The 27220-nt window shown below is 48.9% G+C and overlaps 2 protein-coding genes across 12 annotated transcripts in view; both read left to right on the top strand.

The window, feature by feature from the left end:
- The window catches only part of LUZP1 (leucine zipper protein 1), a 187146-nt gene that overhangs the window by 62583 nt on the left and 97343 nt on the right, over nt 1-27220 (top strand). For 5 of the 11 annotated variants that reach the window (XM_081307312.1, XM_081307306.1, XM_081307317.1 and 2 more), the window contains exon 1: nt 25784-25876. The exons of 1 other annotated variant lie outside the window; for it this stretch is intronic. The gene's annotated coding sequence lies outside the window, so the exon portion shown is untranslated. Of the gene's footprint in view, nt 1-20829; nt 21030-25781; nt 25877-27220 lie in introns of those variants that run through there. 5 more of the 11 variants (XM_081307311.1, XM_081307313.1, XM_081307307.1 and 2 more) reach the window with 2 other exon arrangements.
- On the top strand, nt 5982-7234 carry HTR1D (5-hydroxytryptamine receptor 1D; the record flags this gene model as incomplete). Its single annotated transcript, XM_081308499.1, has 1 exon — nt 5982-7234. The coding sequence occupies exon 1, from the start codon at nt 6092-6094 to the stop codon at nt 7232-7234; it is 1143 nt and encodes a 380-aa protein (XP_081164625.1). The 5' UTR covers nt 5982-6091.

The raw sequence follows: 27220 nt of genomic DNA on the forward strand, positions 1-27220 counted from the left end.
AGGCAACTGATCTTCCGCCAGCTGAATGAGCCCTGGGGAGCAAGCTCAGGTTAAGAGGAATAAAAAGGACACCTGCTGGGTGCCAGCCGCTCTGCCAATGTTGTCCCAGCTTAGCTGAAGCCGCAGAACAATTCTTGGAGAAAGGTGTTGTTATCCTAATTTACAGATGAGGAAGAAGGGCCCAGGAGGTGAATGGACTTGGCTGGGATCCCACAGTAGGGATTGTTTGGTGGGAAAGAACTGAAATTCCTCTGCCTTACGATTCCCAGGGCCTGCTGTGTCCATTGGAACTGGCGCAGCTGGAAAAAGATTGAAATGGGGTTTTTTCATCCCCCCTTTTGAATCCTCTTTGCTGGGGATGGAACCTAGGGCCTCACAGGTGTGAGGCAAGCACTCTACCCCTGAGCCACATCCCAGCCCGGAAAGACTGACTTAGTACAAATGAGGCTTCCTGGGTAGAAGGTCACTCATAGGCATCTACATGTCCCTGGAAGAGGCCCAAGGAGTTCCCGGACAGGAGGTCCTCAGCCCAGGACAAGTGGGGTCCGTGGTGGAGGAGAGGGCACAGCCTTTCAGCGCGTGTCAGAGACCCAGGTTTATTTAGGAAAGCAGACCCACACTCCAGGAGAAGCCGACCATCTCAAGGGAGGGATGTGCTTTGGGGGTTCCTGGTTCTTGTTTTGAAGGAGACTTGGTGAGGGGTGGGCTTGGGAAGGTCTGTGACGATGGCCTCAGTCTGGTGACCTCAAGGCTTATGGTGGTCTGTTTGTTCTCAGGCTCCTTAGGCCGATGAGGTCTCCATGATCTGATCAATAGAAAATGCCGGAAAATCCCCTAAATGATACATTTCTTCCGATGCTCTCTCTCTCTTTGCACAATCTATTTATTGATGGACTAATTAACAGCACACAAGGTAGTTTTTACAAGAGGGTGAATTTGCAGTAACTCTAAGATTTACAGATTTCCCAGAAATTTGGGAGTGGACAGGCCTGGGAGAGGGACTGGCTTGGGGGAGTGACAGACCTGGGACAGGATGCAAAACCTCAAGTTAAAATTATTTCCTCATCCTTTCTATCTATTTGAACTCCTTTATGTCTCCTTCCTACCTGTTTGTTTTGTTTGTTGTTTCTTTGTTTGATACTAGGGATTGAACTCAGGGGTGCTTAACCACTAGTCTCATCCTCGACTCCTTTTTATGTTTTATTTAGAAACAGGCTCTTGGGCTGGGGATATGGCTCAAGCGGTAGCGCGCTCGCCTCACATGTGTGCGGCCTGGGTTCGATCCTCAGCACCACATACAAACAAAGAAGTTTGTGTCCGCTGAAAACTAAAAAATAAATATTAAAAAAAAATTTCTCTCTCTCTCTTAAAAAAAAAAAGAAAGAAAAAAGAAACAGGGTCTCCCTAGGTTGCTCAGGTCTTGCTAAGTTTCTGAGGCTGGCTTTGAACTTGAGATCCTCCTGCTTCAGCCTCCTGAGCTTCTAGGGTTACGGGTGTGACCCACTGTGACCGGCCCTCTACCTGTTTCTGATTTCTTGTATCCTACCTCACAGGGAAGCCTGCAAGGTGCCTTCGTTCTCTGAGTCAGGCGGTTCTTCTTTCTCTCAGTTTCTTTGCCTGCCCCACTCTCCTGCTGATCTCCAATCTCTGAAGATCTGTTTTCATTTACAAACATATCATTCCCTACATATGTATGTATGCTTGTAGTATGTGTGTGTATATGTATGCATGTATGTAGTGTGTATATACACACATAAGTATATATTATATGTAAAGATTGGAGAATAATAATAAATACCCATTTACCCACCACCACTTTTAAAAAATAGAACATTGGGGCTGGGAATGTAGCATGTTGGTAGAGTGCTTCCCTAATGTGTAAGGGCCCTGGGTTCCATCCCAAGCACCACACATACACACACACACATATACACACACGCGCGCACACACGATCATTCAAACATTATTGACAGCCTTAAGACCCTTCATGATTACATTCTCACATCCTTTTCCGTCCAGGGATAACCAATATCAGTTTATCACTTGCTTTTCCTGTGGTCTTGCCACATGTATTTCTCCTTTGAAAAAGTCTATTTCTTCTTTTTGTAATACTGGAGATTGAACCAGGGGGGCCCAGCTACATGCCCGGTCCTTTTTATTTTTATTTTTTAAATTTTGAGTCTTGCTAAATGGCTGAGGCTGGCTTCCTGTGATCCTCCTGCCTCAGCCTCCTGAGTTACTAGGATTGTAGGAGTGTGTTACTACTCCCTGCAGTTTCTTTTCTTTTTGACTTTGGCACTCAGTCTTGTTTGTGAAAATCCCCATTTGATGGGTTTAGCTTTGTCTATGCTGTTTGGCTTCTCATAGCCCTCCATCATAGGGATGTGCCACATTGTACCATGCTGCTGTTGCTGGGTGCCTGTGCTGTTTCTGACTTGCTTACAGTCAGTGCTACCAAGATCCTCCTGTTTCTGTCTGATGCACAGAAGCTTCTCTGCCGTGCATTACCCAGGAGTGCAAGTACTGGGTCATGAGTTAGTTATCACAACTCTAGTTTTATAATTGTTTGCTAACAGGGCTTCCCCGGTTTATACTCAACTCTTGGCAGGGGACAGTTCCTCTTGCTCCCCACTCTTATTGACTGACACCATGTCATCAGATTAAAAATCGCTTGCCTACCTGCTGCATGGAAATGGCTCTCGCTGTCACGTGTATTTTCTAGGGAAAGAGAGAGAGTTGCTCACAGAGCCGAGGCATTTGTCCCCACGGGCAGCATAATGGCAGGACCCCCAGCTTTGTTCAGGATGGGGAAGGAAGCAGCAGGAAAGGAGGGGGACTGCCTCAGAATCCCTCCGCTTCCTGCGAAGCTCCAGCCCAAGTGTCCTCACCACTCTGCTCCTGTCCTTCCTCCCAGGATGTCATCAGGGCTTGCTCATCTGCCAGCCTCTCAGGCCTCTCTGAGCCCACGCCTTGCACTGAGATGAGCTCACTGGAATGCCCGGAGCCCATGACCGCATGAGCTTGTGGGCAGGCCCAGCAGCCTCCGTGGGAAATGCCGGCACCTCACTCGCCCAGGCTGTCTGGAGGGAAGAAAATTCCACACAGTCCAACTGGACTTCACATCTTCTCTGTGAACCAAAGTGGGAGGGACAACAGCCAGAGGCTTTGGAGGGGAGCCTGGGATGATTGAGGGCAGGAGGACCACTATTGTCCCCTATCACCACGGGGACCCAAAACCATTCCTGGAGGCTTTTCTGCCTGAATTACAGCTCTGTGGAGAAGGGTGGGAGTTTTGAGAGCTCAGGACCCAGTTCTTCCACTTCCAGCTGGGTGACTTTGGATAGGTGACATCACCTCTCTGAGCATCCATTGGCCCATTTATAAGTTGGGGACCATTTTGCCCCCTTGACAGGTTGGGTGAGTCTTCGTCCCAGGACTGACTCAGTGCCTGGACCCATAGCAAGAGTTTCACAAAAAAATATATTATCTTTCAAATTTTGGGATATGTTTTGGGGTTGATAGCTTAGAATTAGTTTTCTTACATTGAAGCTTTATCCCTTTCCAGGAGGATATATCTTTAAGATGAAGCACCCACAAGATTGAGAAATGGGAGAGAATATCACATTGCAGATTTAGCTTCTGAATGTTTTCAAATCAATCCATCCAGACAGACTGACCTTCCTAACAAAGCCCTGAGCTGAGCTCAGGGGGTACAACAGTAATGATTCTTGACATTGCTCAGCTCTTTACTGGGTACCCAGGACCGGCCTTGCCAGGAGCAGTGTAAGTTCCCAGCATCCCTGGGAGGCAGGTTGGGTGGCCACTGTTTGGCCACTGTTCAGGGAAGGAAACCTGAGACTCAGAGAGGAGAAGGGATTTTCCCAAGGCTGCACAGTAAGTCTGGAGAGCAGAGATTAGAGCCCAGGCGGTCCCAGCCCAAACCAGACTTTCCCTGTGCCCTGCCGCCTCCCCAGCCCTGGCCTGCCCCTTCCCTGCACCAGCTGGGTCCTGAGTCTCAGCTCTTTTGGCTTCTCTGCTCTTTACACTTCAGCCAGCATGGTCATTTGGCCAGACCTGGCCCTTTCTGACTTCTGGGGCTTTGCTCTTACCCCTTTAACTATCAGGAATGCCAGCCTTCCCAACTCTGACTACCAGACTTTTCCTGAATTTAGCCAGGAACAAGATGTTGTTCTTAAGAATGAGGTGAGGCTGGACATGGTGGCGCATGACTGCAATCCCAGCAATTTAGGAGGCTGAGGCAGGAGATCACAAGTTCAAGGGCAGCCTGGGCAATTTAGGAAGACTGTCTAAAAATTTTAAAAATATATAAAAATAAAAACATCTGGAAATGTAGCTCAGTGGTAAAGTGCCTCTGTTCAATCCCCATTATCAGGGGGTAAAAAAGAAAAGGATGATGTGGTGGGAGTGGGTGATGGATGGAATCTTTGAGATACGTTGTTGAAAAATATTCAAACTATGAAACAAATTCATATATAATCCTAATGATCAAATGTTTTCAAGTGTGTGTAGATAAATTCTAAAGTGGTCAAGCATTCCTGGGTTAAATCCCTAGTACCCAACCGGCCCCAAAAAAATTCAAATGTATTTTTTGGAATTGAACTTTCATCACAAAAATGCCCAGGGATTTAAATGTTTGCAGTTCACGTCTTTGCTTAACAAAAAAGTATTCTGTTATTTTTTTTTGACTGTTTATTTGTTTGTTCTAAGGGTCATTCATGCTCCTCCAGAAAATTTGAAAAATTCACATGAATATAAAAAATGTCACCCCCCCCCCCAACACACACACATACACTCCCTTGAGAAATACATTGTGGCGAGCTGGTGTTTTTTCTGGTGGCTTTTGTTTCTCTCACTGTCACAGTTTGGTTTGGCTTGTTTTCATTGCTGAGTAAATAGAAGGATGTTTTCTGATTCTTTCTGATTCATGATTTACAGAACTGATTTCTCATACTTGCAACAAGCCTGTGATACTTCCAGCTCTGTGATACCTTGTCCCCTGTGGGAATCCTGGGGGTGGGCATATCACCCTCTGCTCTGACACCTTTGAAAAGGCAGTTTCAGGTCACTGTTGCCAGCCTTAGAGACAGTGTCCTTCTACCTGACAATTTCAGCCTTCAGAATTGTCCTTCTAGAACCTAACTCTTCACTTCTTTCTTTTGTAAAGCCCAGAGCTCCTGAACGTGCGGCCCTCCGGATGAACCCACAGCGATCCGTGTGTTTCGCCACTTCCTGCTCCTGCATTCTTCTGTCCTGGTAACCAGAATGTTCTGTCTGTTCAGGCTCAAAACATTCAGTGGAACCAGAACCAAAGCTAAGCGTCCCTCAGGATGTGTCAAGATCAATCTGGGGGAACTGAGCGGCTGATTTACTGTCTCTCTGACTCAGCGGGCGCTTCTTTTTGAGTCTAGTTTTAAAAACTCCAGAACCTTCTCTGATCAGGGATGGGGAAATTTTGAAGCTTTTATTCAACACATTGATGTTTCCAGCTTTGAAAAGAGCCAAAATGCCAAAAGCCAGAATCCCAGAACCCTGCCCACACTTCTGTGAGACCCTGATCATTGTCTAACAAATTCAGCATGTGTCCACTGGGCTGCACCATCTGCTGGGCAAGGTTCCAGAATGGCCAGACATGTCGGGATTCATCTGTTTTAGGAAAGACCTATAACTACCAGCTGGGAGTCGATTTGGTTTTTCTTTCTTTATTTTTTGGTTCTGGGGTTGAAGCCAGGGGTGCTTAACCACTGAGCCACACCCCCAGCCCTTTTTATTTATTTTTTATTTTGAGACAGGATCTCACTCAGTTGTTTAGGGCCTCACTAAGTTACTGAGGTTGGCTGTGAACTTGCGATCCTCCTGCCTCAGCCTCCCAAGCTGCTGGGATTACAGGGGTGCACCCCTGCACCTGGCCTTGGTGTTCTAGCCAAGTCTGCAGGTCCTTTCAAGGTGGTCTGTTCTGATGGATGGCCCCTACCAGCATGAAGCCAAAAGATGACCTTACTCTGTAGGCCAGAGGACTGGGAAAGAAGGAGCCTTGTGTGTGGAAGTCTGCAAGGAGAGTGAGCCACCTAGCATGGCCCCGCCCAACCAGTCAGTAGAAGGCTTTCCCCAGGAGGCTTCCAACAGATCCCTGAACACCACAGAAACCCCGGAGGCCTGGGATCCAGGGATCCTACAGGCGCTCAAGATCTCCCTGGCCGTGGTCCTTTCCATCATCACGCTGGCCACCCTCCTGTCCAACGCCTTTGTACTGACCACCATCCTGCACACCAGAAAGCTGCACACCCCGGCCAACTATCTCATTGGCTCCCTGGCCACCACCGACCTCCTGGTTTCCATCTTGGTCATGCCCATCAGCATCGCCTATACCATTACCCGCACTTGGAACTTTGGCCAAATCCTGTGTGACATCTGGGTGTCTTCTGACATCACGTGCTGCACCGCCTCCATCCTGCACCTCTGCGTCATTGCTCTGGACCGGTACTGGGCCATCACCGACGCCCTGGAGTACAGTAAGCGCCGGACGGCTGGCCACGCGGCTGCTATGATCGCCGTGGTCTGGGTCATCTCCATCTGCATCTCCATCCCACCCCTCTTCTGGCGGCAGGCCAAGGCTCAGGAGGAGATGTCCGACTGCCTGGTGAACACGTCTCAGATCTCCTACACCATCTACTCCACCTGTGGGGCCTTCTACATCCCGTCCATCTTGCTCATCATCCTCTACGGCCGGATCTACCTGGCCGCCAGGAACCGCATCCTGAACCCGCCCTCGCTCTATGGCAAGCGCTTCACCACGGCGCAGCTCATCACGGGCTCCGCGGGCTCCTCGCTCTGCTCGCTCAACCCCAGTCTCCACGAGGGCCACTCGCACGCGGCCGGCTCCCCGCTCTTCTTCAACCACGTGAAGGTCAGGCTCGCCGACAGCGTCCTGGAGCGCAAGAGGATTTCTGCTGCCCGGGAGAGGAAAGCCACCAAGACGCTGGGGATCATTCTGGGGGCCTTCATCGTCTGCTGGCTGCCCTTCTTCGTGGCCTCCTTGGTCCTCCCCATCTGCCGGGACGCCTGCTGGCTCCACCCGGCCCTCTTTGACTTCTTCACCTGGCTGGGCTATTTAAACTCGCTCATCAACCCCATCGTCTACACCGTGTTCAATGAAGACTTCCGCCACGCGTTCCAGAAAGTGGTCCACGTCCGAAGGGCCTCCGAGTCTCATTAGGTGGCGACTCTTGTTCAATCTTTTGGGTCCTGTGACTCCGTTGGGATTGTCTTTTAAACTTTTTTTTTTCCCTCCTCCCCTGGGACCTGGGTTGATTCATGATCTCTTGGGTCAATCAACAGAATTATTCTGAGTTCTATTTCCTGGGTCTTGACTTCTGAGCCACCCAAAGCTGGGCCACTGGGTGAAAGGGGAGAGGACTGAATGAAGACTTCCCCTGACCTAATATTTTCGTGGTTCTTCCGGGGTTGAAAGACACATGACCCACCGGATTCAGGTGAGAAACTCTCTGACTCTGTAGAAAAGACCCTGGGCTCAGAGGGAAGGCTTCCCCGTCTATCTGAAATTTGTTATGGGGGCTCAGTGAAGGATAAGATTAATGGCCTGAATTGAAAGAGAATTTGGAGCCAGGATGGAGGAGTCTCCATCCCCTGTAGCATCTTGATTAGAAAACCATACCCAGGTTGGGCACTGGTGGCGTACACCTGTAGTCCCACCACTGGGGAGGCTGAGGCAGGAGGATCACAAGTTCAAAGTCAGCCTCAGCAATTTTAGTGATACCCTGAGCAACATAGTGAGATCCTGTCTCAAAAAAAAAAAAAAAAAAAAAATTAAAGGGCTGGGGATGCAGCTTAGTGGTAAAGCACACCTAGGTTCAACCCCCACTACCAAAAAGAAAATAATACCCAAGAATGTCTTCTACAACATCCTCCTTTCCCTGTCATCCATGAGTCGTCCAGTGACTTGGAGAGAAACTCAGAAGGTAGGGATAGGGGAATGGGATGGTTGGGACTGGATTGACTACCCTGCAGCCTTCTTTCTCCCCCAATATCCCTGCCCCATGTTAATGTTCTGAGGTTGAAACTCCTGATCACTCCACTCATGCAGATGGACAGGCTTTGGACCCACCACCATTCTCTGAGTAGAACAGCATTCTCATTTTTTTTCTGGATTCTTTTTTTTTTTTTTTTTTTTTTTTTACATCCTGTTCTCAATAGAGACCTTAAGATGTTGAGCCTTATTAAATAAAGAGCATGAGACATCGTGACGTGTCAAGTCTTTGGATAATTTTCCCCACTCTGGATATAGAAACTGTCAACTCAATTCAGTTTCCAGCATTTACTGAGCACCCACCACATGCCAGGCCCTGTGCGCTGGTCTTGATATTTGGTCTATAAGTCTCATAGCAATGAGCAGCAGTATGGCATGACAATTGAGAACTCTGGATCTGGGGCTGGTGATGTGGCTCAGTGGTACAGCACTTGACTAGCATGTGTGAGGTCCTGGGTCCAATTCTCAGTAGCTACACACACACACCCCTCAGAACCTGAGGCCTCAGTTCAAATCCAAGTGCTGGCAATTTCTAGCTGGGCAAACCTGGACCCATTTCTTAATCCCTCTTTACCTCATTTTCTTAAACTATAAAATAGAGATAATAATAGTATGCATAAATTAATATAGTGCCTGGCGTGAGAGTGCTTGTCATTTTAGAGATATAGGAATCGACCTGCTCAAGGTCAGGCAGCAATGAAAGATAAGGTGGGGAAGAGGCCGTGAGGCCTCTGCAGGGACAAGGGACAAGGGGACAAGAAAACCAGGGATGGAGAGAAGAGCAGGAGCAGAGCTTGGAGACCTGTCACACTTGGTGGGACCCTGGGAGAAGAGTGAGAGCAAGAACATGGATGTCAGGAAGGGAGGGGCAGGCCTGGTGGGGAACAGGTGTCTGCCCAGAGGACTCTTGTGCTGACCTGAAGTTATGCTGGACAGGTCACAGTGTGTCCCTGGACCATCTGTCTGTTCCAGAATCTCCCACAGAGCTTGTTGACACTGGATACCTGAATCAGAACCTCTGGCAGTGAGGCCCAAGAGTCTGCTGTTGCTTTTTGAGACAGGGGTCTTGCTGTGTTCCCCAGGCTGGTCTTGAACTCCTGGGCTCAAGCAATCCTCCTACCTCAACCTCTCAGGTAGCTGGACCACAGGCACATGCCACCATGCATGCTAAGAGTCTGCTTTTAAATAAGCCTCTCCCACTTCCTGAACTAGGTGACTGCTGTGTCTCTAAAGTTAGGGAACAACCGAGTTAGTGTGTTGGCCACCCTAAGGCCAGAGACACCTCTCAACCCACTGTTCTCTATACCTGGCCTGGCTTCCCTACCTTCCTCTAAGCTTGGCTGGTCCCTTCCATTCTGCTTTAGGTCACCCTCCTAATCTGAGAAAGATCAGGAATTCAGAGAACAGACAGGTAATGGTGAACAGGATGGCTCAGTGGCAAAGGGCGCCTGCTTTGATGTCAGGCATACCTGGGATTCCATACCAGTTCTGGAACTTATCGGCCTTGTGACCTAGGGAAAATCACCTAACTTCTCTGTGTGCTTCGGTTTCTTTATCTATTAAATGTGATTGTCAGTACATAACCCATCAGGCTTTTATGAAGATTAAATGAGGTAGTGGTTGCAAGGTTCTTTGTTCAGTAAAATGTCACCAGTTACTGTTTGAGAACTTTGAGCCAATTATAAAAAGAGAAGCTCAAATATCACCTCCTCAGAAGCTCTTCCTGACTAGACCAAAGGTTGAGAAAACAACTTCATCAAGATATAATTCACATGCCATACGGTCCATGAATTTAAAGTACATTTAATGAGCTGGGTGTGGTAGTGCACACCTGTAATCCCAGTGACTTGGGAAGCTGAGGCAGGAGGATTGCAAGTTCTAGGGAAGCCTCAGCAACTTAGTGAGGCCCTAAGCAACTTAGAAAGATCTTGTCTCAAAAGCAAAAATAAAAAAGAGCTGGGGATGTGGCTCAATGGGAAAGCACCCCTGGGTTCAATCCCCAGTGCTAAAAAAAAAAAAGTACATTTAATTGTTGTGAGTGAATTCACAGAATTCTGCAACCATCATCACAGTTACCAATAGAACATTTTCATCAGCCATAAAGAAACCCTGCACTCTCCCAACTATCACCCCCAGCCCTCCACACTCCCAGCCCCAGCAGCCTCACCCATTTCCAGTCTCTGTAGATTTCCCTAAGCTGGATATTCCCTATAAATGGACTCCTACGGTGAGTGATTTTTGTGTCTTGGCTTTCTTTACACCAGTGGCTCATCCACAGTGTAGCACGTATCAGTATTACATTCCTTTTTAATGCTGTATAATATTCCACTGTATGGCCATACCACATTTTATTTATCCATTCATCAATTATGGACATTTGGATTATTTCCACTTTTGGGCTACTATAAACAAGGCTATAAACATTCATGTACAACTTTTCATGTGGACATAAGTTTTTGTTCTCTTGGGTGTCTACTTAGGAATGGAATTGCTAGAACATACAACTCTATTTGCCCTTCTGGGGAAATGCCAGACTGCTTTCCAAAGTGTCTATACCAATTTGCCTTCCTATTAGCAGTATGTAAGGATTCCAATTTGTCACCTCCTTACTGGAACTTGTCATCACCTACTTATTTATTTATTTATTTTTGGTACTGGGGATTGAATTCAAGGGCACTTCACCACTGAGCTGCATCCACACCCCAGCCATTTTGAGACAGGGTCCTGCTAAGTTGCCCAGGATGGCCTCCAACTTGCCTCAGCCTCCCGAGTCAGTTTACAGATATGCACCACTGTACCCAGCTTGTCTTTAAAAATTTAAGAGCAGATGAACTGACCCTAGGGCTGGAGCCTCACATATCATGAGATTAGTCAGGTAGGACTGGGCCAGGCAGGTGAGAGTGCATGAGGCAAGAGGCTAGTGTTCCAGAGGAATCAGCTGGGCTGGCCCCTTAGCCTGTCCTCAGCCCAGTCCTCTGTCCTTCAGATACCCTCCTCCTCCAGGCACTACACTCTGAGAGTCCAAGGAGAAGGACACTTTCTGGTCTTGGTCATTATTACCATTAAACTGCAGGCTTGGCTCTCACTTCTGGAGAATTGCACTCATTAGGTCACATGAAGGTCAACTTAGAAATAAGTGTGTGGGATTGTGGACGTGGCTCAGTGGCAAAGAGCTTGCCTGGCACGTGTGAGGCCCTGGGTTCCAGCCCCAGTACTGCAAAAAAAAAACAAAACAAAAAAAAAAACAAAAAAACTTCCCAAAACATGTTTCCCAGGGTCATAGAGGAAGCCTGAGTTGAGGACCTTTCTCTTCTTTGCACTCCATCCCTATGTCACAGATACACTCAGAGCTTGCCCGTGGTGATGCTGGGGGAGATAGGAACTCAGGACTCAGGACTCGGCTAATTTCTGTTATTGGCAAATATAGCAGACCTGCAGGGTACCCACCTCACAGCCAATTCTATTCTTTGCTCACAGTTTATTTACTGGAAAAAATTATTTATATATACTTTTTTTTTTCTTTGAGATGGGCTCTCACTGTGTGGCCTAGGTTGGCCTTGAACTCCTGGGTTCAAGTGGGCTTCAACCTCCTTGAAGTAGCTGGGTACGTAGCCCTGTCTCCAGCTTCCCAGGCCAGTTGAAATGGCAATGAGGCTGGGCATGGTGGGGCATTCCTGTAATCCCAGCAACTCAGGAGGCTGAGACAGGAGGATCACAAGTTTGAGGCCAGCCTCAGCCACATAGCAAGACCCAGTCTCAAAATAAAAAATAAAAAGAGCTGAAGATGTGGCTCTATGGTAAAACCCCTCTGGGTTCAATCCCCAGTACCAAAAAATAATAAAGAAATAGCAATGGGCTCTGCCTTCCAGAATGTGAATCCTGAAGTTTGAATATCTGGGCACCATTGACACAGCCCTCCTGCTGTCACTACAGTCTCACGTGCCACTCTGCCCTGTAATCCCGCAGCAGACTATGAACCCTGCTGGGGGTTCTCATCGATCTTTGTACTCTTAGTACCTGGAACACAGCCAGCATTTATTGAGCTCTGACTGTGTACCCAGGTATGCCCTAAGCATTTTATGAGCATTAAGTTGCGTGAAGCTGCTCCTTTTATTAAATCTCCAGATGAGGAACTGGAAGCCCCAGAAGATCAATAATTTCCTGTGTCACTGATAGTTAAGTGTGGAGCCTGAATTCAGCCAGACAGTGGCACCCCAGAATCCATGCTTTTAGCCCCAAGAGGATGTGACCAGGGCCAAATGGCTGTGAGGGGCAAGGAAGAAGTGTAGGTTTGTGAATCAGTCTGATGCAGCTGTCTGTCCCAGTTTTTCCATTTGCTTGACGTCTGTCTGCCTCAGTTTGTTCTTCTGGCCCCCATGGCTAACAATTGTGCCTACCTCACAGGCAGGCGGCTGGGACTGGTACTGTACCTGACACTGCAGCCTTCAAATCCAAATGTGACTAGGCCACAGTTTACTCACAAGGAACTAATTAATTTTAAAAACCAAACAAACTCGGTGTAACCTTGCAAACCACAAAACAAGTCTGTGAGCCAGGTTTGGCCCTTGGGCTACCAGTTGGCACCCTCTGCTCTTGGCTCATTTCTGTCCTCCATATGGCCGCTGGATCCTTCATGGAGCTCCCAGTTCATCCCGGGACCAAAGGGCAAGAAACAGGTTCAAGCCAGACAGCGGGTCCTCCACCATGCCTGGCCCTGCCCCACCCCCTCAGTTCTCTCTGGTGCTATTCCAGCTCATCATCCTGTTAAAGGAAGATGGATTGGGAGGGACAGAGGGGACAATGTTTGGTTTACAGTCACTGGGAAGACCAAATGCAAGCAGTCCCCCCATCTGGGGGTCTTAGTGTATTGATGTGCTTTTCCAGGACCCCTGTATTTTGCTTCCAAGGGCAGGAGCAGGGGTTCCAGACATGGTGGATATCAGTCAGGAGGGGATCTTCAAGATCATCCAGGACAACCCCAATCAGATCACCAACATCAGAGCAGCGGCACATACATTCCGATTGTTTAACTCCCTGATCCCCCAACCACTTTGTATAGCAAGAACTGCTGTGATTCTCCATTTTACAGATGGGTAGAAGGAGGCTCAGAATGGCTACTAATCTGCTCAAGGTATCACTGCAACTAAATAGCAAAGCCAGGATTCATGTCTGAGCAGTGGCATCCGAGAGCCAGCACCCCTAGCTATTCGATTACACCATTTAGTCACATAGGTGCCAAGTGTTTGACCCCTCAGTGTTCCCACCAAGTATCCTTGAATGTCTGTTCACACTCTGTCATTTACCCATAGTTAACCCAGAACTATCCAGACACTAGGGTTTGCACTAGGCACTATTCCCCCATCCCCTATTGGCCCCTGGTACTGGGTATTGAGCCCAGGGGCCCCCTGCTACTGAGCTACATCCCCAGCTCTTTTTATTTTGGGGCAGGGTCTTGCTAAGTTTCCCAGGCTGGCCATGAACTTGTGATCCTTCTGCTTCAGCTTCCCAAGTTCATGGGATTAAAGGCATGAGTCATCACACCTGGCTGCACTCAGCATTTTAAAAATACTTTTAGGGATTGAACCCAGGGTTGCTCTACCACTGAGCTACATCCCCAGCCTTTTTTATTTTATTTTATTTTTAATTTTGAGATAGGATCTCGCTAAATTAACCTGGCTGGCCTTGAATTTGTGATCTTCTTGCCTCAGCCTCTCAAGTAGCTGGGATTATAGGTGTCCACCACTGTGTTCCATGTCATACCCACTTTATGCATGACAAAACTGAGGCTTAAAGTGGTGAAGGAAATTGCCAAGGTTACAGAGCTATAGAGGACAGACCGAGATTAAATGCAGGTCTGTTCTTTATCCTGTTCAGACTAAAATCTCCCTGTGGATTGGGAGGAAGGAAAATCTCTCTCCATGATGACCAGCCCTTGGCACCTAGTTTTTCAAACCCTTTTCCCCAGATGCTCTCTTCAGATATTTAAATGTCGATATATATACCCCTTGAGACATATCAGAGTCAATATTCTGGCTCCTTCAAATGTTCCCCATAAAAAGTAATTTTGAGGTCCCCCTCTCCAGCCATCTTGTTCATCCTGCTATGAATGAATTATGCTTCCTTCATATCCCATTCAATGTTTTGGTTTAAAAATGGGGCACAGCACTCCAGATATGAGTAGAAAGACTGTCACCTCATCCATTGTACATATAGTGCCTCTATTAATACAGTTCCTAAACACAATAAAGCATCTCCTTTGTACAAAGCACTGCCTCATCTCAGGAGGGATAGTGATTGAGCCAGCAACTCCTGCCCTCCTGGACGTTTTTTGGGGTATTGGGGATTGAACATTTAACCACTGAGCTAAGCCCCACTCTTTATTTTGAGAAAGGGTCTTGCTAAGTTGCTTAGGGCCTCACTAAGTTGCTGAGGCTGGCTTTGAACTTGGGATCCTCAGCCTCAGCCTCCTGAGTTGCTGGCATTACAGGCATGTGCCACCATATCTGGCCCTCCTGGACCTCATATTCTGCTCATTCAGCTAAGGGAGTCATTTTAGATCCTACAATGTCAGAGCTGGTAAAACCCATTCCCTTCCTGCCCTTTTTATATAGTAAGAACCCGATCCCAGAGGGACCTTAGAGAGGGTTGTAGACTTGGATGAGAATTTTGCTAAATCCCCTAGACCTTCAGTTGGTCTCAGAGCTGTCGTAAATCCTGATCCATTCCAGGTGTGTCCACCAGGTGGCGCAGAGGCATTGGGAAAGGGACAAATTTAAGTGGGTGAACACCTTCCTCATTCAGGGAAATTGTCACTAGTGGGTGGAGACGATTGGGTGGGAAGTCTGTGCGAGCTCTGGGCTAGCACTGGGATAACTGTATACATTATAGACATATACAGAGGTGAATTCTGCCTCATTCAAGGAGATAGCATGGGGGTAGTGGTTAAAAGATAGAACACAGGCTTTGACAGCTGGGCACCTCCCTGACACCTTGCTCATACCTGTTGCAACTGGCATGTAGAATTGGGTGCAAGATAAGCTCATCATTTCCCAGTCATCTGCACAGAACTAGAGGTTGCTGGCGTTCTCTTTTAGAGGGATGGTGGGCAGAGGACGTCAGCAGATAGCAGCGAGGTGATTTCTGTCACCACCCCAGAAGGTGTGGCTACTGGAGTCACAATCTCCCAGCTCAGTTTAGGCCCCAAAATTGATTCACACCACACAGGGAAGTGAAGCTCAAAGGTTTTGAGGCTGGAAACTATGAACAGTTTTGGGTGCTGGGGACCAAGAGGGCCTGAGAGGACAGAGGGTTGGAGAAGAGGTAGGCTGGGCCTTGGGGACTCATCCAAGCTGTCTACTCTGAACTTTAACCTGGGAGCAACAGGGAGCTATTGAAGATTGAGAGGCATGGGGTGGTGTTGAAGGGAGGGGTGGAGGGAGAAGCCCAGAGGCCCAGAGGCCAACCAGGAGGCTGTGCGAAGATGAGGCGCAGGCTGGACAGGGGAATGACGATGGAGGCTGGTTTTCCACCCACCCACGGCTTCTCATCAGCCCTGGGCACCCCCCTGAAACTTGTTTGGCTGTGAGACAGCTCCCACAGGGTAAGGGGCTGCCCTGGAGCCAGGGAGGAGGGTTGGGTCGTCCCAGCAGCAGGTGTGTCCCAGCACCAGGTGTGTCCCGGACCATCTTTGATATGAACAGCCTAGGAAGAGGGAAACGGGATCCTGGGTCAGGTTAGAAGGTGTAGTCCAGTGGTCAGGAGCACATGAGGCTGCCAGGTCCCAGCTCTGCTCAATCTCGGCTGTGTGACCACAGCCAGGTCACTTTGTCAATCTGAGCCTTAGTTTTCTTTCTTTCTTTTCTTTTTTCTTTTGTTTTTGTTTTTGTGTGGTGCTGGGGATTGAACCCAGGGCTTTGTGCATGCAAGGCAAGCCCTCCACAAACTGAGCTGTATCCCCAGGCCTGAGCCTTAGTTTTCATGTATGTAAAGTGCAATTAAGAAGGAGGATCCCCTGCTGAGGCTCTGGTGGGGCTGCAGAAGTGCATGTGTATAAAGCTGTGCCAGCACTAGGTGCCTAGGGAGCACCCAACGAAGCAGCAATTCAGGCTCTCGGTGCTCCTCAGGGGCAGTCTGGGGCTGTGGCAGGAGGTCACTCTGGCGCTGCAGTACCTCTTCAGGCCAGGGTGACTCCAAAACCCGGCCAGCCTGGGCTGGCACCACACTGAATGAGGCCAAGGGAATTCCAGTCAGAAGCAAAGAAGTGATGCTTTGCTCAGCCCAGGGCCGTGTTCTGCTGGAAGTGTTCCGTGACTTTTCCCAGCTTTTTTTTTTTTTTTTTTAAAGAGAGAGTGAGAGAGGGGGGAGAGAGAGAGAGAGAGAGAGAGAGAGAGAGAGAGAGAGAGAGAGAGAGAGAGAGAGAGAATTTTTAATATTTATTTTTTAGTTCTCGGCGGACACAACATCTTTGTTGGTATGTGGTGCTGAGGATCGAACCCCGGCCGCACGCATGCCAGGCGAGCGCGCTACCGCTTGAGCCACATCCCCAGCCCTTCCCAGCTTTTTAAACATTGGAAACTAGTCTTACTCCAGGGATTCTCGGTGAGGGTCCCTGTTTTATTTTGTTATTTTTTCCCCTTCTTTTGTGGGTGTGTGTACCAAAGGCTTCCTATAATGTCAATTATTGTAACAAATTTTTTTTGTACCAGGGATTGAACTCAGGGGCAATAAACCACTGAGCCACATCCCTAGCCCTGTTTTGTATTTTATTTAGAGACAGGGTCTCACTGAGTTGCTTAGCCCCTCACCGTTGCCGAGGCTGGCTTTGATCCTCCTGCCTCAGCCTATGGAGCTGCTAGGATTACAGGTGTGCACTGCTGTACCCAGTTGGGATAAATATTTTGTGTGCATCATTTCATGTAGTCTTTATGACAACTCTCTTAGATAAGTCCTATTTGTTATTTTAAATTTTTATTTTTATTTATTTATTTATTTATTTTTTGAAATCTGTAAGAACAAGTTTCAATTAGAACCAGTCAGTGTGGACCAAAGTGACACAGAGTTGCCAGGGATCTTTAGCATGCCTTTATTTATTTATTTATTTTAAAGAGAGAGTGAGAGAGAGATAGAGAGAGAGAATTTTTTTTTTAAAGAGAGAGTGAGAGAGGAGAGAGAGAGAGAGAGAGAGAGAGAGAGAGAGAGAGAGAGAGAGAGAGAGTTTTTAATATTTATTTTTTAGTTCTCGGTGGACACAACATCTTTGTTGGTATGTGGTGCTGAGGATCGAACCCGGGCCGCACGCATGCCAGGCGAGCGCGCTACCGCTTGAGCCACATCCCCAGCCCAAGAGAGAGAGAATTTTTAATATTTAGTTTTCAGTTTTCGGCAGACACAACATCTTTGTTTGTATGTGGTGCTGAGGATCGAACCCGGGCCGCACGCATGCCAGGCGAGCGCGCTACCGCTTGAGCCACATCCCCAGCCCATTAAAGTTTTATTTTTGTACTGGGGATTGAACTCAGGGGCACTTAACCACTGAGCCACATCTACAGCCCTTTTTATTTTTTATTACGAGACAGAGTCTTGCTAAATTGCTTAGGGCCTTGCTAAATTGCTGAAGCTGACCTTGAACTTGTGATACTCCTGCGTCAGCCTCCTGAGCCGCTGGGATTACAGGTGTATGCCACTGCACCTGGACCAATTTGTTATTATTGTCACTGTATGGATGACAAAACTGAGGCTGTAGGAAGTTAACAAATGTACCTGGATCTGTCCGGTACCAACTCCTTCACCCCTTACCACTACATTTTCCTGGCCTATGGACAGGTCATCACAAAGACGCTAGTGCCCTAGGTTACACCAGCACCCTGCCCCTGCAGATTACCCAGTGAATACAATACCAATATCTGTCTGTATTACAAGGCAATAAAAGAAGAATGTAACATGGTCCAGCATTAGTCACAACACTCTGACTGAGGCACTTTCCATTTTCTAGTGAGGGCTCCTTATAGAATACACGCCTCTGAGAGTTTAGGGCAGGGAAAACTTGTCTCTCAAATCACTGGCCTGGTCCTTCCAATCACATCACAATAGTTAATTCAGCCTTCCTTGTGTTGGAGATTGAACCCAGGGCCTCACCCATGCACATGCTAAGCACACTCTCTACCACTGAGCTACAACCCCAGCTCCGATAGTTAATTCTTATATACAATTTACCACATGCCAGGTCTGTTATCAGAACTGAAGGTGGTCAGGTGCAGGGGCACACTGCGTAATCCCAGTAACTCTGGAGGCTGAGGCAGGAGGATTGCATGTTCCAGGTCAGCCTAGGCAACTCAGTAAGATGCCGTCTCAGAATAAAAAATAAAAAGAGAAAGGGGGATGTAACTCAGTGGTAGAGCACCCTGGGCTCAAAACCTAATATCACCCAAAACAAGCTAACAAACAAACTGAACATGTTTTGATTCATTTAATCCTCCCAATGATCCAAAATTTTATTATTATACCATTGCCATTTTTCAGAGGAAGAAACAGAAGCACAGATAAATTCATTAACTGCTTAAGGTCATGTGACTAGTAACTGGTCTGACATAGCGGACTCCGGGGTCTGTGTGCTCTACACATGTTTAGTACTTTCTATACAATTGGAAACACATCCTGTTTCCTTCTTCACTTGGACTGCCAGGGAACTCAGAGCCAAGGCTTTTGCTCTATCACAGTTGCTATCCTTAGAAAACCCAGCCTAGCATTTCTGCTGTATTTAGTCAATTTTTCATTTCCTTTCCATCTTTCTTCATTGGCATTCTGCCCAGGCTTTCATCACTCCTTGATTCTTGCTCTTTATTGATAAATGATCTTGAGGCTACAATGGAAACCACCTCAAAACCCTTTTTGGAATAGGAGGACATAATACATTAATGAGATGAACAGAGACTTTCTGATCCGCTGAGCCAGCTGGACACAGTTGGCACTAGATGGGTGTCTTTGAGCGTCTTTCATGTGAACAACACGATGTTCCCTTACATGGTGGATAACGGTGAACTCAAGCTGATCCTGCATCAATGAAGTTATATTAACTCCTGTCATAGACAAATCCTCAAATCTCAATGCCTGAATATCATACAAGTTAGTTCAATGTGTGCCCCATGCAGTTGAGTGACTAAGAGAGAAGCAAGTTGACTAAGGCCTTGCCACGTTCTATATGTGGCTTCCAAGGTCACCCTGATGTTGGCATCCGGTAGGAGATGGGAGGGAAAAGAGAAAGTATGCATATTTGTAACCACGTTGGCTTGAAGGTGGCACCCATCATCTCTGCCTATATCCTGTTGGTGAAAACTAGTCACACACCTAATTGCAAATTGGAAAAAATGTAGTTTGAGTTGCTTCTCTCTAAAACAATTTTATCCATGGAAGGGGACATCTTTGGAGAATAGTTGACATTGTTCCAGTGCACTAAGAACTTAAAATTATTGAACCATTCATGCTTATAAAATGGCTAAAAAATAATGCTGAGATATATGTAGTGACCTGCGGTAAGAAAGGAAATGATCTTGCCTTACTTACAAGGAACCAGGGACCAAAGGGAGCACTTACAGTTTAAACTTAATTTATTTGTCCACAGGGATATTATGGGAGAGGGAGGGAGTTCTTCGTGATGGGGAATAGTCAACCAGAGGTTGGATTTTCACTTGGCTGAAGATTCTAGAAGTCAGGTTAGATGCCCCCATACCCAGCCTTCTGAGTTTGAGCTTCTGTGCTGGGTTCCATAGTCATCCCTGTGTACCTACTTTGGACCAAAGTCAAGGTCTTGGCCCACAGGTTACTCAGTTATAGAGGGGAAACTACATAATGCCATGGGCTGAGCTCTGGAAGCAGGGGACAGGAAAAAGATTCCTAGCTCCGTTACTTTGTAGCTGTGTGATGTTAAAGAAGCCAGTCGGCCTCTCTGGTTCTCATTTTCCTCACTTAGAAAACAGGAACCATAGTTATGTTCATACAAAGCATATAGTGCAGTGCCCGTGGATGGTAGGCGCTCTGTCTTACTGGCAGTAAGGTGTCCAGGATGACTTTGGGTAGGTGCCCTCATTCTGTGCAGCCTCGGTTTTCTCGTCCGTCGGATGGAGTCGAGGAACTTACATCACGGGGTTGGAATCTCGCTGTGGTGTGGGGTCTGGAGCCTGCCATTTGGTCTCGGGCTTGGCTTGCTCGTGGGATAAGTGGGTCGCCCCACGCCCAGCGGGGAGGGCTGAGCCAAGAGGCGCGGCCTTCGCGCGGTTCCCGGCACCGAGCAGGAACCGGGGTTCCCAAGGACGCGATTTCCTGGCGGCGCTCCCGGGGAAGGAGGTCTGCGCAGGGTCCCAGCCCCCGGCGGGTCCCGCTCAGGAAACGCCGAGAGAAAGCCAGGAACCAGGCCGGCCAGGCCCGCGGCCCCGCCGCGCCGTCCCTCCTCCCGGCCTTGGGCTGCAGGAAGCCGGCTGGCGGGAACGCCCTGCCCCGGCTGGGAAGGGCCGAGCGCGCCGCCCGCCGCTCCCAGGCCGCGGCGCGGAGCTGTCACTGCGGCAGACGCGCCCGCCGCGCCGCGCCGCAGTCCGCGCAGCGCTGCACCAAGTGCGGGGCCGAGTCCTCGGCGCCCTCGGCCGCCGGCAGGGCCCCCGGCTGGGGCTGGGGAGGGAGGACCGCGGGGGCGTGCAGCGCTCTGGGGGGAGGTGAGACGCGAGGCCCCGGGTAGGTGAGTGTCCAAGGTCATGGCTAGGAGACGGCACAGCCCTGACCCCACGCGCGCGGTCTGTTGGACTCACAAGTTTGTGCCTGGAGTCTGTGGTTCGGGTCCAGATTCTAAAGAGGTTGGGGTGGGGGTTCAGGTTCTTGGGGAACCTCAACGACAGATACAAAACTGGAGACTACCGTGCTGGACAGACCTTCCTCCCTTCTCACCAAAAAGAGCCAAGGAAGAAAAAGACAGGGGGAGGTAAGAGGCAGGACTTTCTAGAAGGCTTCGGGGCATTAGAGTCAGGCATTCCTGGGCTAAAATCCTAGCTTTTCCATTTACCAGCTCTGTGACCTTGAGCAGGTTCCTTACCCTCTCTGAGCCTCTAGGCCACCTCCTCCTGGAAGCTTCCCCTGCCTACTAGATTCAGTTAGGTCCCCACTCTGCATTTCTCAATCCCTCTGAGAACGTAGCCTGATCCCTTGTGGCACATAATACAACTGTTATAAAGTCATTCTGTTTAAAGTTGTCCAGTCTCTCCACTTCACCAGGCCCAAGATCCAGGTCTGTGTAGTGCCTGGCACATGTTGGGCCCTTGGCCATTTGTTGTGAAACAAATAACAGTGAAGGAATAGAGGGATGCAAGCCAGATCCTGCACTGGGGGCTGAAAGGCATCAGAAATGAATAGGCATTATTCCTCTGTTTGAGGAGGTCCCAGGCTAGTGGAGGAAATGAAATGGATTTGGAGCAAAGGAGATTGACCCCAGTGCACTAAGGAGGTTAAACAGTAATGGAGAGAAACACCAACTTGGAGGGCAATAAGAGATCCAAGGAGGAGTGAGACCCAGTTTCCAAAGAAACAATGGCTTTCCTTTTTATTATGGGTTTCAACCTGCAGCATGCTGAATTTGCATAAAATATCTGTGTTATACCCTTTTCCTTCAGGGGTGGGGAAACTGCTGCTAAGAGAGTTCAGTGACTTGCCCAGGGCTACCAGGCCAATAATGACCTCCTGATCTAATTAGCACAGCTCATTAGCTTTGGAATACAGGCCACTTCCTCCAGGACTTGGGCTTTGATGTTGCTGCAGGTCTTGGTTTAGATCCCACTAGATTTGTGGCTTTGGGCAAGTTACTTTACTTCTCAGAACTTTGTTTTCCTAATCTGCAAGATAACAGTAATGATCCCCTATAACCTAAGAGATAGTACATGTAAATTACCCATCATGATTCTCTGTATATGGTAGAGACTTCATAAATGTTTGTGGAATGAATAAATGAAATGCATGTAGGGTTGGGTGCCCTGATATGTGAGGGGACTTAAAATCATGCCATTTGGGGGTTAGCAAAGGAAGGGAGGGTGATTTTAATCCTTCCTACTCTCACTTTTTACGATGCCTATGAGACTTTGCTACTGGCCTTGACCATATTGTGTTATTATTTATTGTTTGCAGACCAACAAAAGTGAACCAATCCTAGCATGGTTAACATTCTTTTTTATATATGATTTTCTGCCTTTTTTTTTTCTGATGACGAAAAAATGCATGCTGCTTGTAATACATTTAAATTGCAGAAATACATCGAGGGAAAAATGAAAGTGCAAGTTTAGGCACAGTAGACACAAGATGCTGACCTATTGTTATTCTTTGTGAGGGGAGGGAAAGGGCTAATTTTATGTGTCAGTGTAACTGGACTCAGGGATGCCTACATCTCTGCTGGGTGTGTCTGTGAGGGAGTTTCCAGAATAGATTAGTACTTAAATAGGTAGACTGAGTAAGTGGTAAATGGTGTAGCTGAGATTTGAATAGTAGTCTTACTATTATTTTTTGCTGCTGGAAATTGAACCCAGGGCCTCGCACATACTAAGCATCTGCTCTACCACTGATCTATAGTCTTCTAGTCCCTGGGATTTGAAACTTGGTTTGCCAAAACTTTTGCTGTGAATGAATAAGTTGTTGATAGGGTCCTGCATCCTGAGGGGGCAGTGAGGAAGAGTTCTGTTTTCAGAATCTTTCCCTGGAACCCCACAAAGAATGAGATGGAACCCACAGAACTTTCTGTGGCAGTGTGCACAGTTGGCCTGTAGCTGTATTTTTATTCCCTTTACTCCCTTTTGGCATTCGGAAAAGTCTTTCAAAGTTCTTACTATACACACCCATAGAAAAACAGCAAAAGGAAACAAGGTGAAAGCTCTCTATTTTGTTATTTATAGTTTCCACATTTTTCTATGTATAGACTAAGCATATATTATAAATTACAACAATGGAATCCTGTTACATCTGAGAGTCCTGCAAACTTTCTCTTTTCCCTTAAAAATACCCAGTAGACATCTTTTTTCCTATTCATGCAAAAATCCTTTAATTTTTTTGTCGTTGTAAATAGACAGAATACTTTTATTTATTTTTAAAAAAAATTTTATGTGGTACTGCTGAGAATCGAACCCAGTGCCTCACATGTGCTATACAAGTACTCTGCCTCTGAGCTACAGCTACAGCCCCAGCCTCCTCTACTGTTCCTTTTACTGATGGGTTTCTTGAGGGCGGGACTATTATTTAGCCCAACTTCCAGCCTAGAGGCCTACACATGGGGGACTTACTGGGAGGACATGTGGAAATTCTAACAGCAATCACCATGTCTTGGCATGAACTGGGTGCTTGGCTCTAAACTAAGTTCTTCCACATGTTATTTCATTCAATCTTCAACAACCATTGTGTGAGATAGGTACATAATTATTCCCATTTTGTAGATGAGAAGCTGAGGTGCAGAGACTTGAAAGCTCAAGGTTAAACAACGGGTCAGTAGTAAAGCTACAATTGTGGTCCTGATCTGTCCTGTGCCAACTCTTTTTTTAATTTTTTATTTAGGTGGACACAATATCTTTATTTTACATTTATGTGGTGCTGAGGATTGAACCCAGTGCCTTGTGGGTGCTAAGCGAGCACTCTACCACTGAGCCACGACCCCAGCCCACTGTGCCAACTCTTTTGCTGTGAATTAATGAACAAATAGTTGATGGAGTCCTGTGTGGGTGAAGTGGGGGGGGCAGGTTCTCTCTTCTGAGGGTTTGCAGTTCTTGGAGTCAGTGTCAGAAGGGACTCAGGAAAGGCTTTCTGTGTGTGCAGCAATTCTGTGGTCATGCTCCCTTTTCATGGGGAGTAGAATTTTTGAATCTCCTATTCTAAAAATAAGCCACAATTTGTAGGGGCCTTCGAGGACTAGCCCAGGCATTTCAGGGCGGCTATTTGCCTGTCCGCAGCGCAGGAAATTAATCAGAACCCCAAAGCTCTTCCCTTCTTTCCACAGCCCAGTGCTCTGGAAACGCCCAATGCTTTGCCGCAGCTCTCCTGGAGGACTGCAGAGATGCCAAGGGCAGTTTAACACAGATCTGTCTTTCTGTAAAGCACGTGAGAGGAGAAAGGCACCAGGCAGAAAAGGGTCAGCTCTGCTGCAAAGAACCTTCAGAGAGAACTCGCAGCTGTCCTCCACTTGGAGGGGTGCTGAGTGACAGATGCCCTGGGGCCTCAGATGTGACTGCAGAATCCACCTGGTGCTGGTTCCTGTTCCAATGGCAATGCTTTGTAGGGCTACTTTAAGCAAGTCTCTCCTAGTTTAGGCCCTTAAAGTCTTCCACTATGAAATGATTGGGTGGATTAACATAGGTGTGGTGTGTGAGGAGCAGGAAATAGTATTGATGATAGTGATAACACTAAAAATAGGAATGACATCTGCATCAACTGTGGAGCATTTGCCTGGTGCTTTCGCGTAGTATTACCTGTAATTTGAAAACAAACACGACCAGGACCATATTATTATTTCCAGGAGGAGACTGAGGCTGAGAACAGGTATGCACAAGAACATGGGTATGTGACCCCAGGGTTTTCTGGCAACAGATCTTGAGCTCCACAAACAAGTGTGGTTTCTGACCTTCAGAAAGTGCTAAGAAACAAAGGGGAGGTTCCTTTGATACAAGTTGTAATGTGCCCATGCCCATGTGAGAGTTCAACTCAATGCCACTGAATATTCAGAGCAGGGAAGACCGGCTTCTCGCTGAAAGAAACTAGGAGGGCTGTGTGTTGAGATGAGACAGCAAGGGAAGAGTATGAGCAAAGGGGCAGATGTGGGAAAACAGTGGGTGTGCTGCAGGAAGTTTAGATAAACTTTAGAGAAGCTGTGAGTGTGTGTGTGCGTGTGTGCACCTAAAGGTAGGAAGTGATCATACCAGTCCAGGGTTTTGGCCTTTATTCCACAGGCAATAAAGAGCTTACACAAGAGATGTCTTAAGAGACCAACCATGCTGCTGTACTAAGAGAGGAAACCGCTCTCAGTGCATCTGTGTCCCAGCTTGTGGATGCCACTGCCTGCCAGTGCGTGGGAGGGCATCTGCAGGAAGAGGGTGTCTTTGGCCTGTGTTCTGCTGGGTGTGGGTCCTTAGCTCTTTCAAAGTCCTCCTCTCACCTTCTCTGGGCCCTAGGTGCCTCGCACATAGTAGGCCCACAGAAAGTATGTCATAAAATCCTTGGAGGGATTTCTAAGATCATAGAGTCTTTGCTTCTTCCCATTTTAAAGAAGGTTAAAGTAGGGAACATAGATGGGAAAGGACTTTTCTAGGCTCACATGATGAATTAGAGCTGGGGGACTGGAATTCATGCCCTCTGAGTCTACCCAGGGTTCCTTTTCTACATTTCCTGAGTAACAGAAGCAGTATTTGTTGAGTGATTACTCCATACCAGGGCCTGGGCTAAGCACTTTCCATGGATCATCTCATTTAATCCTCACAATCCCCTGAGTGCTTCTTGAGAGCTGGGAATCTTGCCTTTCATTTGGATTTCCCAAGGGGCCTAGCACCTGCCCTGGGCACCTACCTAGGGAGGCAATAAAAGCTTGGGAGGGTGGAGTCCTGTGCTAAGGGAAAAGCAGGAGGGGAGGGCGGGGCCTGAAGACAACCCGCCCCCCACGACATGCCCCGCCTCCCGGAACGCTGACGTCACCATCGCCCCGCCCCTCATTGTCAGTCCCCGGGAGCCCGAGGAGGCGCCGGCCGCTGGGAGCCTAGAGCGGAGCCCCGAGAGGGCGGGAGCGCGGGCCGGAGTCGCGGAGGTGAGGGGTCCGTGGGGGAGGTGGCGGGAACGCGGCGCCGGGCCGGGGCGAGGAGGGCGGCCGGAGGGGGCAGCCGGCCCGCGGAGGGGTCGGGACTGCGGGGCGACGGGGCAGAGCCGGCGGCGCACCGGGGAGGGATGGGGTGTGGGGCGGGAGAGTTTGGGTGGCTTTGGGAGGACGCGCTCGGGAGGGGAGGTCTTCTGGGGCGAGACTGGTGAGTGTTTTCGGAGTTGGAGGAAGAGAATCTGAGGAGATTTTTCCCCGGAGGGGGAGGGAAGGGTCCGAGGAGACTTCTTGGTGCGAGCGGGAAACTGAGGAGAGGCGTTGGGGGCCGCGGCGGCGGAGAGGTCCTCGGGCCCGGGGAGAGTTTCGGGCCGGGTGGCCGGCGGGGAGGCGCGGGGCGCGGGTCTGTGGGGGCGGGGAGGCGCGCGGGTCGGGGCCGGCCCGGCCGCCGGGGAGGGGGCTGCGCGGGGCCCGCGGGCACCGGGAGGAAGGAAGTGATCAGACAGGAAGGGCCGGAGCTCGGCCGGGAGGCGGAGGGCGGCCTGGGAGCGCGGCGGCCGGCGTGCGGGACCCGGCTGCGGGCCGCCGGGGAGGGGTCCCGCGCCGCAGCTGTCGACCGCGCCGCGGCGTCCCGGGCGCTGCTGGTCTCGCGGCCAGACCGCCGGGCCGGGAAGGAATTCGAGGCATTCGCTTTGTTTAAGTTGCCAGTAGACAGTCCTTAGGACTAATTAATGGTGGAATCTGCAGGGGGACGCGGCAAAACGGGCCGCCCCCCGCCCGCAGCCGCCGCCGGCGCGGTGAACTTTCCGCAGCGCGCGGCCCGCCTCCCTGCGCACCCCCGCCCGGCCGCCCGCGGGAGGGAGCCATGGCTTCCCGAAGCGCAGGAATGAAGTGCGGTTTCTGGGCCGGTGGCCTCTGGCTGCCGAGGCTGCCGGCAGGGAAGCCGGCGTCCCGGGGCGGCGGGGCGGGGGCTTCGCCGAGCACCCGGCATAGACCTCTCTGAGGTGCCTGCGGTTTCTGCTAATTACCTCCGAGGAGGATTTGCCAGCCGAGAAAGACCATCTTGCTTTGGAGCATCTGTTTCTTCATCGCGTCAGCCCCTTTCCTAACACTGCAGAGCTTGTTGTGGCTTGCTTCGGAAATGCCGAGGCCAGTGCTCACACTTGAGGGTGGGAGAAGGGAAGAGAATAGGCACCCCCCCCCAAAAAAAAAAATCTCTACAGTGTTAATTGCAGAAGGCCGGGGATTGTTTGCAGAGTCTCCGTCGCGCCTTCACTGACTTGAATGACCTTGGGGAAAAGGATTGTGCTTCTGAGCGCCTGGTGGCTTATCTGTCCATTGAGGAGAAAATA

The sequence above is a fragment of the Spermophilus citellus genome (assembly GCF_964194105.1).
Source record: "Spermophilus citellus genome assembly, chromosome: 9".
Classification (NCBI taxonomy): domain Eukaryota; kingdom Metazoa; phylum Chordata; class Mammalia; order Rodentia; family Sciuridae; genus Spermophilus; species Spermophilus citellus.